The sequence below is a fragment of the Scyliorhinus torazame genome, chromosome 18 (assembly GCF_047496885.1).
Source record: "Scyliorhinus torazame isolate Kashiwa2021f chromosome 18, sScyTor2.1, whole genome shotgun sequence".
NCBI lineage: Eukaryota > Metazoa > Chordata > Chondrichthyes > Carcharhiniformes > Scyliorhinidae > Scyliorhinus > Scyliorhinus torazame.
The window spans coordinates 73,460,678-73,473,514 of NC_092724.1; the positions used below are offsets into that span (position 1 = coordinate 73,460,678).

At 46.5% G+C, this 12,837-nt stretch overlaps 1 protein-coding gene and 1 long non-coding RNA gene across 5 annotated transcripts in view; one reads left to right on the top strand and one right to left on the bottom strand.

Moving 5' to 3' along the window:
• The window catches only part of LOC140395300 (polypyrimidine tract-binding protein 1-like), a 40,580-nt gene extending 32,099 nt beyond the window's left edge, over positions 1-8,481 (bottom strand). For all 4 annotated transcript variants that reach the window (XM_072482900.1, XM_072482898.1, XM_072482899.1 and 1 more), the window contains exons 1-2: positions 8,366-8,481; positions 5,943-5,973 (exon numbers count right to left, since the gene is read on the bottom strand). In XM_072482900.1, the coding sequence (XP_072339001.1) occupies positions 5,943-5,973; positions 8,366-8,373 (39 nt within the window). In that variant the 5' untranslated portion in view covers positions 8,374-8,481. The remainder of the gene's footprint in view (positions 1-5,942; positions 5,974-8,365) is intronic.
• An 838-nt stretch (positions 8,482-9,319) lies between these two features.
• LOC140395304 (uncharacterized) overlaps positions 9,320-12,837 on the top strand; it is a 242,452-nt gene continuing 238,934 nt past the window's right edge. Inside the window, exon 1 of the long non-coding RNA XR_011936151.1 lies at positions 9,320-9,445. This is a non-coding gene — a long non-coding RNA (uncharacterized lncRNA). The remainder of the gene's footprint in view (positions 9,446-12,837) is intronic.

The window sequence follows — 12,837 nt, forward strand, 5'->3', positions numbered from 1 at the left end:
AAATGAAGTTACTGTGAAAAGCCCCTATTCGCCACATTCTGGCGCCTGTTCGGGGAGGCTGTTACGGGAATTGAACCGTGCTGCTGGCCTGCTTTCAAAGCCAGTGATTTAGCCCTGTGCTAAACAGATCCTCATTTGGGGGGGGGGGGGGGGTGCAAACTCCACATGGACAGTGACCTGGGTCCAGGATCAAACCCAGGTCCTCAGCACCATGAGGTAGCACAGCTAACCACTGCACTACCATGCCACCCTCGCCAAGCTAAATAAGTTCAGCCAAATTGCGTACTTGAACAGCATCACTTTAACATGATGAATAAACTATTTCCTAGCAACTATCATGTTTACCAAGTACCTCATTTACACTCTTCAAAGACTCACTTCACACAACTGATGCCCATTTAAGACAAGAGTGCACGGGAGGGAAGAAAAGCAAAAATTCCTGGTCATCAGTCTAAACAGACATTTCTGTTGTTTGCTCAACATTTCCTTAGCGGAAACCTGCACAGCAATAGAACAATCAAAGGAAATGCCTAAAAAATTACTCAGCAGCAAAAACAGGATGCAACATCAGTGCCCCAAAATGCATCTAACGAGGGAGTTTGGAGATTTCTCAACATAACTCATCAGCTTGAATTTGCGCATGTACCTGCGCATGATCATGTTTTGTTAAATACACACTGGTGGTCTGGCAGATTTACCTTTTACGTTCAGAGTCCTTTGGTCCCTAACCCAAAATACTCATTCTATTAAACAGATATAGAAGCGTACCAATGACAGGCCTCATACAAGAACACCAATTATAACATTGTCTCAAATTTATCAGTGCATTCCATCAGTGTCCAAGGCCCAACCATCTTCAGTTGCTTGATCAATGACTTTTTCTCCACCAGATCAGAAGTGGGGATGCCCACTGATAATTTTGTTCAGCACCATTCGTTACACTTCGATACTGAAGCAGTGCATGTCCATATCCTGGATAATATTCATGCTTGGGCTGATCATAACATCCCCACAACATGCAGCAGGCAATGACCATCATCGCAGAAATGTTACAGAACCATGTGTCTAGTAAGGAGGAATGGAAAGAAATTACAAAAAAGGGGGAGAAATTAACAGGACTGGAAGCCAATAAATCCCCAGGGCCTGAATCTACATCCCAAATACTAAAGGTGGCAGCCATTGAAATACTGGATGCATTGCATCTCACCCATCCAAAATTCTGGAACAATCCTGGTAGATTTGGATGCTAGAAAAACATAATCCCGCTATTTAAAAAAAGGAGAGAGAAAACAGGGAATTACAGACCAGTTAGCCTAACATTAGTAGGGAAAGTGCTAGTCATCATAAAGGATGTGATTACAGGACATTTTAGTCATCGGGGATTTGAGGGGGAAATCATGTTTGACAACCTACTGGAGTCTTTTAGTAGATCATTGGCGCGCATGTGCAAAACTATGCTCGTGCACGCCAATGATCAGGCATGCATGCGCAGTGCGGACGCTTTTTTTTTTTACAAAAACGGTCGCAGTTTTTGTTTTACAAGTTCGGATGGGGGGTTGATTATTCATTTATTTTATACAAGTTTGGGGGGGGGGGTTCGGGGTCTATTTGATAAAATTTTACAGGAAAAAAATGCAGAACTTTGGACAGTTGGAGACTCCATACTTTCCGACACTGGAAGGCATCACCTTCATCCAACAGGTCCCAATCAGGTACCCACTCTAGCTGATGACAAGCTGTCTTCCAACCTGTCACTCTACAATTGTTTAATACAGGAAAGGGAATCCTGCATCAGCATTGTAAAACTAAGCAGTTTGATGCATTATAAATCACATATTAGACCTCCAAGTGAAAAACGCCTAGCCCCTGTTATTTAATTATCGTTATCCAATCTCAATTTTGTCTCTACCGTAAAAAGGCACAAGAGCCAGTAAACCAGAAACTAGACGGTCAAGGGGGCTGGTTTAGCACAGGGCTAAATCGCTGGCTTTGAAAGCAGACCAAGGCAGGCCAGCAGCACGGTTCAATTCCCATACCAGCCTCCCCGAACAGGCGCCGGAATGTGGCGACTAGGGGCTTTTCACAGTAACGTCATTTGAAGCCTACTTGTGACAATAAGCGATTTTCATTTCATTTCAAGTCATTTATGAAACTGCTCAAGAAGGAAAAAAATTCAAACCTTTAACAGGAAAATAAAAATGGGATAGGATTTGAATCGATGGTATGTAAACCAGATTCTAGAACTGCTAGTATACAAGCTGGAAATTTAATGAGTTGACCAGCACAGACAATACCAGAAATATTTCTTCTAAGTACTTCTACAAAGTAAGCTGACTAGATTGGGCCCTCCTCTAAATAAGCACCAACCAAACCATCTCTTGAAATCAAAAATCACATCTGCAAACTTGCACTAGACAGACTATCTTATACATCCAGTTAGAGGCAATTTGAGACAAGGACTTGCTGAAAAACCCAAAATCTCGGTCCCTACACTCATGGTAGCAGACTCCATATCCTAATCCAGGTGGTGCTTCCCTTGCACCTCCTTTAGGAAATAAGCAGACTATACACAACTCGCCCAGTGTTCCGGTATTCACAGCCTGCACAGACATGCACAAGATAAATGCAGTGATTTTAGCAATGGGTAATTGTACTGAAAGCCGCTTCACCAGATATTAAGACAGTCTTGTTGCACAGCAGAACCATAAACAAACTGTTCCGCAGGGATCAGTGCTGGTACCTTTGCTGTTCGTAGTATATAACTGGTCTGATTAGTAAATTTGCAGACGACACAAAGGTTGGTGGAATTGCAGATAGGAATGAGGACTGTCAAAGGATACAGCAGGATTTAGATCGTTTGGAGATTTGGGTGGAGATGACAGATGGGAGTTTAATCCGGACAAATGTGAGGTAATGCATTTTGGAAGGTCTAATGCAGGTAGGGAATATACAGTGAATGGTAGAACCCTCAACAGTATTGAAAGTCAGAGAGATCTAGGTGTACAGGTCCACAGGTCACTGAAAGGAGCAACACAGGTGGAGAAGGTAGCCAAGAAGGCATACGGCATGCTTGCCTTCATTGGCCGGGGCGTTGAGAAGTCATGTTGCAGCTGCATCGAACCTTAGTTAGGCCACACTTGGGAGTAGTGTGCTCCGGTTTCCTCCCACAGTCCAAAGATGTGCAGGTTAGGTGGATTGGCCATGATAAATTGCCCTTAGTATCCAAAATTGCCCTTAGTGTTGGGTGGGGTTACTGGGTTATGGGGATAGGGTGGAGGTGTTGACCTTGGGTAGGGTGCTCTTTCCAAGAGCCGGTGCAGACTCGATGGGCTGAATGGCCTCCTTCTGCACTGTAAATTCTATGATGATGATAGTGTTCAATTCTGGTCGCCACACTACCAGAAGGATGTGAGGCTTTAGCGAGGGTGCAGAAGAGATTTACCAGAATGTTGCCTGGTATGGAGGGCATTAGCTATGAGGAGCGGTCGAATAAACTCTGTTTGTTGACACTGGAACAACGGAGGTTGAGGAGCAACCTGATAAGAGGTCTACAAAATTATGAGGGGCATAGACAGAGTGGATAGTCAGAGGCTTTTTCCCAGGGTAGTGGGGCCAATTACTAGGGGGCATAGGTTTAAGGTGCAAGGTTTAGAGGAGATGTACGAGGCAAGGTTTTTTATATATACAGAGGGTAGTGGGTGCCTGGAACTTGCTGACAGAGGTGGTGGTGAAAGCAGTGACGATCGTGACATTTAAGGGGCATCTTGACATATACATGATTAGGATGGGAATAGAGGGATACGGGCCCAGGAAGTGTATAAGATTTTAGTTTAAACGGGCGGCATGGTCGGCGCAGGCTTGGAGGGCCGAAGGGCCTGCTCCTGTGCTGTACTTTTCTTTGTTCTTTGGACAGGTAGAAAATGGAGTTTAGATCTAGACACTTCATAGAATTTACGGTGCAGGCCATTCGGCCTATCGAGTCTGCACCGGCACTTAGAAAGAGCACCCCATTTAATCCCACCCTATCCCCACCTAACCTTTTGGACACCAAGGGACAAATTAGCATGGCCAATCCATCTAACTTGCATATCTTCGGACTGTGGGGGAACACCCACAGACACGGGAGGTGCAAATTCCCGTCACCCAAGACCGGAATTGACCCTAGGTCCCTGGAGCTGTGAAGCAGCAGTGCTAACCACTGTGCCACCTCTATTAACTTCAGAGAATTGCCGCTTTCCTTTTTTAAATTTTAATAAATTTAGAATACCCAATTAATTTTTTCCAATTAAGGGGCAATTTAACGTGCACATCTTTTGGGTTGTGGGGGTGAAACCCATGCAAATAAGGAGAGAATGTGCAAACTCCACATGGACAGTGAGCCAGAGCCGGGATCAAACCTGGGACCTCAGCGCCATGAGGCAGCAGGGCTAATCCACGCGCCACCTTGACAGGAAGAAACTTCCCCTTAGTTGTCAGATCAATGACCAGACAGCATAGATTTAAGGTAAAGGCCAGGCGGTTTAGTGGGCATGGGAGGAAAAGATCACCAGAAAGTGGTGGGAGTTTGGAACTCCCCTGCCTGAAAGAGTGACAGAGGCAGAGACCCTCATATTATTTTTGACTGGCGCAGACAAGATGGGCCTAAGGGCTTTTTCTCTGCTCTAAACCTCTATGGCAAGGAAATATACAAAGAATGGTAGGACTCTAGGAAGTAAAGTCAGCAGGAAAGGTAGATAAAGTTGTAAAGGCATATGGGACACCTGACTTTATTAACCAAAGCACAGAAGAAAAGAGCCGAGGCGTTATGAAGCTGTATAAAAAACTGGTTAGGCCACAGCTGGTGTAGTTCTGGTTGCCACACAATAGTAAGTGATTGCAGTAGAAAGGGTGCAGAGGGGATTCATCAGTTATGTTGCCCGAGCTGGAGTGTTTCAGCTATCAGAGATCGAATAGGTTGGGTAAATTTACCTTGGAGCCGAAACGGTGTATAAAATTATGAGGGGCATAGATAGGGAAAAGTTCCTCCTTATTCACCCTAAGCAGAGCAGTCAATAACCAGGGGCGTCAAACGGTGCAGTGATTAGCACTAGTGACCGTGGCGCGGCGGAACCGGGTTCAAATCCAGGCCCAGGGTCACTGTCCAGGTGGAGTTTGCATTCTCCCCGTGCCTGCATGGGTTTCACCCCCACAACCCAAAGATGTGCAGGTTAGGTGGATTGGCCACATTAAATTGCTCCTCAATTGGAAAAAAATAAAATAGTTGGCCATTCTAAATTTCTTTTTTAAAAAGTAGCCAAGAAGCAGGGGGGTGTAGATTCAAGGTTAGGGGCAAGAGATTAAGAGGGCTGTAAAACACTTACTCTAACTCAAGTAAACTACACCCTTCTGAGATAACCTCTCCAATGCATCTTTATCATTAAGCATCATAGATTTAATTCAAGTTGAAAATTGAATTATCAGCAATAAGAATGCCACTCCTGTGGAACTTAAGTAATGTCTCCTCAGGCCCTCCTAATATTTCCCCCGGACAGACTTTTCACATGTCCTAGTCCTGGATAAGTTGAATAGGAATACCACACCCAATGCTTTTACAGATCCTCTCCCAACTGGCAAGGGGAGTGAGATCAAGGGGAAAGCTAATTTTCTCCTCCAATCAGACAATGAGCGGAATTGAAACGCCTCCATTTTGGTCTAACTGGCAAATCCAGGAAGTAAATCAGGATGCTACTTTCCATGTCAGCTACTCACTTTCAGCTTAGAAAGTCATGACTTGGGAGAGAAAAAAACAACACTCCTCCTTTAAGTATTAACTATTGGACAGTTCTAAAACTTAACCCAAAAGATGGAAACTGAAGTTGACTTACATCAATGGAAGTAAAGCCCAGTTACAATAGTGTAACTGGACAGACCCATTTATGAAAGTTTACAGTAATGAAGCCTACCTTTGTACCAACTGTTATATCTTGGACAATGCTGTAAATGGAACAGAAAGAAAAAAAGTTAGAACAAGTTCACACGTAACAAATCAACTAAGAGAACATTCCAAGTGCACCTGCAGTTTTAAGGGAAGGGTCAGACTTTTGAGCCTACACAAAAATTTACTTCATCTCCAGTGTCAAGCTCCCAACAGGAACATGCTACGCCTCTGCAAAAATATTGAATCCAATAGGCAAAGATTTGGAAGGTAACAGAAAAAGGCAAAGAAAGAGAAATCAGATTCTCAAAGCACCAAAATGAGCAACTAAGAGGAGGAAACATCTAGCCACAGAATACTAAAATGTTTATTTTCCTCTTAACTGCACCCAAAATTAGCCCACATAAGATGGATGCGACTTTTTGTACTGGGAGCATTGTACAAAGTGTCTGCATTTGTCTAACTCACTACACATCCTTCTGTGCCACTTTAACCTAGGTTTCTGAACATTCCATTCTTTAGGACCAGAAGAGGACAATAATTAGATACCATGTGAAAAAAACATGCAGTTATGCGGAGGCCAGAGTGTCATACAGGATCAGCACATATCCAGACCTAGTAAAATAGGGAAATGCCATCCGTAAAACTCATTCTCTAAAAAATTAGATTTTGTGAAATGTGACCCAGCAAGGAACATTTGAATTCTACAGAACAAAATCTGTTTCCTTAGATTACAAAAGAGAAAACAACCACCCTCTGTTGAAGACTGCAAACATGTGGTCATTAGTTGACTGTAATTCCAAACCACCATCCTTTATGAGATTTAGGTTGCTAGTATTATGCTTGTATTCACAGGTTAGCCGCAGACTAAACCAGAGAGCAGTTATATATTTTTCCTGCACTCCACACAACTCACAGGGACAAAATCCCATTGTATGTGGATACACAAGAACGCTCGAGGGTTATGCAACTGGTCTCAAAACAAGCACTTGATCACCAGGAGGGTGGAGTCATTTTAAGCGCCCATTTCCTCATTCATAAAGTCTCATGACCACAGACAAACTTCAAAAGAAACCAAATGGCTGATTCACCATAAAGGCCCAAATCTAGACCGTTTGGAGCTGGGACATGCTCCTTCTCCAGGATTCGGTGCGAATCACGTCGATTAAAATTAAAGCAGTCAATACCAACTGAAACCAGGAATGCAGTTTACCGAACAGATGGTGTAATTTAAAAATTATTTGCGACGGAAATGGTCGCATAAGATGTAGCCTTGGGTGTTTCCTAGCAGTTCCGTAGGTATATAGGCAATGTTCTAATCAAGTACAGCGGCATCAAACACCAAGCTGGATTATCAGATCCAGTTCAAATCAGTCTTAAACCCGGGGCCAGAATCTAAACCCGCACAAAGGAAACCAGGTTAAAAGGTGAAGCCGGTCTCCATGGCCATGTGGCCGGGACAGCGAGTCGGGCCCCGAGCCTGGCGCCGCCATTTCGCGGAGCTCGGGCCCGAATTCAACCCCCCCACCCCCACCAACCGCCACCTGAGCGTGACACAGGCCGCGAGCGGACCCCATTAACTCAACCCACCCTCACCCCCTGACCCGAGGGGCCCTCACCCCCTGACCCGAGGGGCCCTCACCCACGACCCGAGGGGCCCTCACCCACGACCCGAGGGACCCTCACCCACGACCCGAGGGACCCTCACCCACGACCCGAGGGACCCTCACCCACGACCCGAGGGACCCTCACCCACGACCCGAGGGACCCTCACCCACGACCCGAGGGGCCCTCACCCACGACCCGAGGGACCCTCACCCACGACCCGAGGGACCCTCACCCACGACCCGAGGGACCCTCACCCACGACCCGAGGGGCCCTCACCCACGACCCGAGGGACCCTCACCCACGACCCGAGGGACCCTCACCCACGACCCGAGGGACCCTCACCCACGACCCGAGGGACCCTCACCCACGATCCGAGGGGCCCTCGCCCACGACCCGAGGGACCCTCACCCCCTGACCCGATGGACCCTCCTCCACCTCACCCTAAGTACCTCCCCCACCTCACCCGAAGGACTGAATACCCCCCCCCCCCTCAAGCGGGACCCCCTCACCCCAAGGACTGCCACCCCCTAACGCGAGAATTTCCCCACCATGACACGAAGCTCCCCCCTGGGTAACCTCAAAAGGACCCACTCCCCACCGCAGGCCCCCCTCTCGACAGTCCGCGTGCGCAGGCCGTTTCCCCTTCCCCCCCCCCCCCCCCTCCCCCTCCGCCGGAGTTCGCCGCTCGATCGCAACTTTTCCGACACTTCGAAGCCGCCCACGACGGCGCGGCCCAGCCTCGGTTACTTCTTCACGTGTAATCTTGTCCCTCCCGTTCCCCAGCCTCGGAGACCGGCGAAATGTCCGAGGAAGGGAGTTGGGAGTGAGGGACGGACTCCTTACCCGTCCATTGCAGACCCGAGAGCGCAGAAAGAAAAACCGCGGCTTTGGCAGCCGACCCCCTAACATATACTCGGACAAAATGGCGCCACGTCAATCACAGGCCAACACCGCTTCCTATTGGCTGCTGCAAGAAAATAGGCGGGTGCACTCCGCTTCTCATTGGACGGTCCAAAAAGTAAACGTGGAGCTTCCTGTCAATCAAATACTTGACGTCACATTGGAGGTACGACCCTCCACCTGTCAATCAACTATCAGACGTCATACCGGAAGCACAACCCTCCGTCTGTCCATCAAACACACTCCGCACTGTTGATTGGACAATTATCAACAGGAGCACCAATCACAACGGAGTAGGGGTCAGTGATTGGACAGACTACCCCTGAGCACCCGCCTCCAACCGCCAACAGGGCAACCGTTGGGGCGAGCGGATTGGGGGTGGGGGAGGTATTTTGGGAGGGGTTTGGTGAGTGGCAAGGATTTGGGAAAAATGTGAGGTTATGTACTTTGGAAGGAGGAATTTAGGTCTAGACTTTTATAAATGGGGAAATGTTTAGGACATCAGAAGCAGAAATGGACTTGGGAGTCCTTGTTCAAGAATCTCTTAAGGTTAATGTGCAGGTTCGGTCAGCAGTTAAGAAAGCAGATGCAAGGTTAGCAGTCATGTCGAGCGGGCTAGAATACAAGACCAGGGATGTATTTCTGAGGCTGGTCAGACCCCATTTGGAGTATTGTGAGCAGTTTTGGGTCCCGTATCTAAGGAAGGATGTGCTGGTCTTGGAAAGGGTCCAGAGGAGGTTCACAAGAATGATCTCTGTTGAGGACTCTGGGGCTGTACTTGTTGTAGTTTAGAAGGATGAGGGAGGATCTTATTGAAACTTACAGGATACTGCGAGACCTGAATAGAGTGGATGTGGAGAGGATGTTCCGCTTGTCGGAGAAACTAGAACCAGAGGACACAATCTCAGACTAAAGGGACGATCCTTTAAAGCAGAGATGAGGAGGAATTTCTTCAGGGTGGTGAATCTGTGGACCTCTGCCGCAGAAGACTGTGGATGCCAAATCACTTTAAGACAGAGATAGGTAGGTTCTTGATTAATAAGGGGATCCGGGTTTATGTGGAGAAGGCAGGAGAATGGGGATGAGAAAATATCTGCCACTCTTTACGCAAAGAGTAGTGAGGCCGTGGAATGCCCTACCTGCTACAGTAGTGAACTCGCCAACATTGAGGGCATTTAAAAGTTTATTGGATAAAATATTGGATGATAATGGCATAGTGTAGGTTAGATGGCTTTTGTTTCGGTGCAACATCGCGGGCCGAAGGGCCTGTACTGCGCTGTATTGTTCTATGTTCTATGTTCTATGATTGAACGGTGGAGCAGACTTGATGGGCTGAGTGGCCTAATTCTGCTCCTATGTCTTATGGTTTTATGGAAAGTGTAAAGGAGAGTGCGAATAGGGTGGGGGAGGGGGAAGTGAGACGGGGCGGGTGAGAATGGAGAGTAGGGTGAGATGAGGGGAGGGGGATAAGGGAAAAACATTTGTACAGACTGTACAGTTGATTGCTGGGAAGTATGTTTCCCGGGGTGTTTATTTGCTGTAACCTGTTTTGAGACATGTTTGTATTAAAATACATTTTTTTAAAAGGAAGTTGTGTGTAAGTTTAGAGACATTGAAGACCCACTTGAAACTTCTCACAATGTTAGTATGACTGCTATATGCTAACATTAGTGCTCAGGGAGCGAGAGAGAAAACATTGATCTGTACCTGACTGCAGTGAGACACCTAGCTAAATCTTGTTAGTTCGGGCACCTGAAGGATGATCTGATCAGATGTAGAATTGTCTTAGGAACAAGCGATCCTGCAGTGAGGGCATGTCTTCTGAGAGAAGAGAAACTTACTTTCAATAAAGCTATTGACCATGTGCACAAGTTCTAGATGCCTAATCATCAACTGAAGATAATTGATGGGAGAACCAAATAGGCTTTGCACTATGGTGACAGGCAGTCAATGTCTCCCAAGCACAAGGCAATAATGAATAGGAAGGGCAAGTTACAGAAGGGGCAGCAGAAATATCAAGGTCAGGGGAGTACTCTGAAAGAGTGATATTTGGTTCCCTAATTATAACATCACCAGCTTGCAATAAATTCCCATGTGACCTGAGGGCATCATCACAGTGAATAGCTAAGAAGCAAAGAGTAAATAGAAAGCTAATTGCAGTGGGGTTGGGTCAGCCTGTGTTTTCTATTTGACAGCACAGTTCTGAGAATTCATGCGAAAGAAAACCAAGCAAGTGGAACAGTTTTATGTTTGACGGTTTTTGACCAGATCCTTCTGGAGAAGCAGGTCTCTGAGAATAGAGCAGAGATTGTATCACTGTATGTGTTATACAGTTGGAAAAGATGGAATACCGAAGACTGTAAAGCCAAGGGACTGTGGATTGGAAAAGATACATTGCTGCTGTTTCAGTGTTGTCCGACCCCAAACACAATGTTTAAAGGCATGGGAGAAGGGAGTCTCTGGGAATTATGTGCCATGAGGACTGTCATGACCTGAGTAAGGGAGCGTTTGTAGTCGTGTACCCCATCAGTGCTAACTGTGGCCGGGGACTTTGGATGGAATATGGCTGCTGAAGGATTCAACTCAAGGGCTAAAATGATTAAGGGAGAGGTGAGAGTGAGAGGGGCAGCACGGTAGTGTTAAGGGCCAGGGTTTAGAGAACCCCCAAAGTGTATCATGGAGTTCACCTGACCCACTACTTTTACTAGATTGTGGTATGGGAAGCATACGGCCCACTCTACAGGTGTAGTCTAACAGTCATTTTTAAAGCAAAACAAAGTTTATTCTATGAACTCAAGTTAACCTTTTTAAAACATACAGTGAACATCTTCGCAACCATCAATTCAAATACAACCCCCAAAGAATACAACACTAAGTAATCCTTAAACTTTCCTTTTAACATACATAAGACATTAAAAGAAACGTTTTAACAGAAGCACATCAGGTTTAAATTCACTACTGAGAACAGGTATCACTCTGAATTCACCAAATGATCAAGAAATAGTCTTTACATGGCAGAGGGGGACAACATTACACCTTCTTTGGCTGGCTGCAGCTCCAACACTAAAACGAAACCAAAAAACACAGACACACCCAAGCTTTTCTCAAAGCGAAACTAAAAAGCAGAGCCAGAGCTCAGCTCCACCCACAATCTGACATCAAAGAACAAAGAAAAGTACAGCACAGGAACAGGCCCTTTGGCCCTCCAAGCCCGTGCCAACCATGCCGCCCGTCTAAACTAAAATCTTCTACACTTCCTGGGTCCATATCCCTCTATTCCCATCCTATTCATGTATTTGTCAAGATGCCCCTTAAATGTCACTATCGTCCCTGCTTCCACCACCTCCTCTGGCAGCGAGTTCCAGGCACCCACTACCCTCTGCGTGAAAAGCTTGCCTCGTACATCTACTCTAATCCTTGCCCCTCGCACCTTAAACCTATGCCCCCTAGTAATTGACCCCTCTACCCTGGGGAAAAGCCTCTGACTATCCACTCTGTCTATGCCCCTCATAATGTTGTAGACCTCTATCAGGTCGCCCCTCAACCTCCATCGTTCCAGTGAGAACAAACCAAATTTATTCAATCGCTCCTCATGTCTAATGCCCTCCATACCAGGCAACAGCCTGGTAAATCTCTTCCGCACCCGGTCTAAAGCCTCCACATCCTTCTGGTACTGTGGCGACTAGAATTGAGCGCTATACTCAAGTGTGGCCTAAATAAGGTTCTATACAGCTGCAACATGACTTGCCAATTCTTATACTCAATGCTCTGGCCAATGGAGGCAAGCATGCCGTATGCCTTCTTGACTACCTTTTCCACCTGTGTTGCCCCTTTCAGTGACCTGTGGACCTGTACACCTAGATCTCTCTGACTTTCAATACTGTTGAGGGTTCTACCATTCACTGTATATTCCTTACCTGCATTAGACCTTCCAAAATGCATTACCTCACATTTGTCCGGATTAAACTCCATCTGCCATCTCTCCGCCCATGTCTGCAAACGATCTAAATCTTGCTTTATCCTCTGACAGTCCTCATCGCTATCCGCAATTCCACCAACCTTTGTGTCGTCTGCAAACTTCAGACCAGTTACATTTTCCTCCAAATCGCTTATATATACTACGAACAGCAAAGGTCCCAGCACTGATCCCTGCAGAACACCACTAGTCACGGCCCTCCAATTAGAAAAGCACCCCTCCATTGCTACTCTCTGCCTTCTATGACCTAGCCAGTTCTGTATCCATCTTGCCAGCTCGCCCCTGGTCCCGTGTGATTTCACCTTTTGTACCAGTCTACCATGAGGGACCTTGTCAAAGGCCTTACTGAAGTCCATATAGACAACATCCACTGCCCTACCTGCATCAATCATCTTTGTGACCTCTTCCAAAAACTCTATCAAGTTAGTGAGACACGACC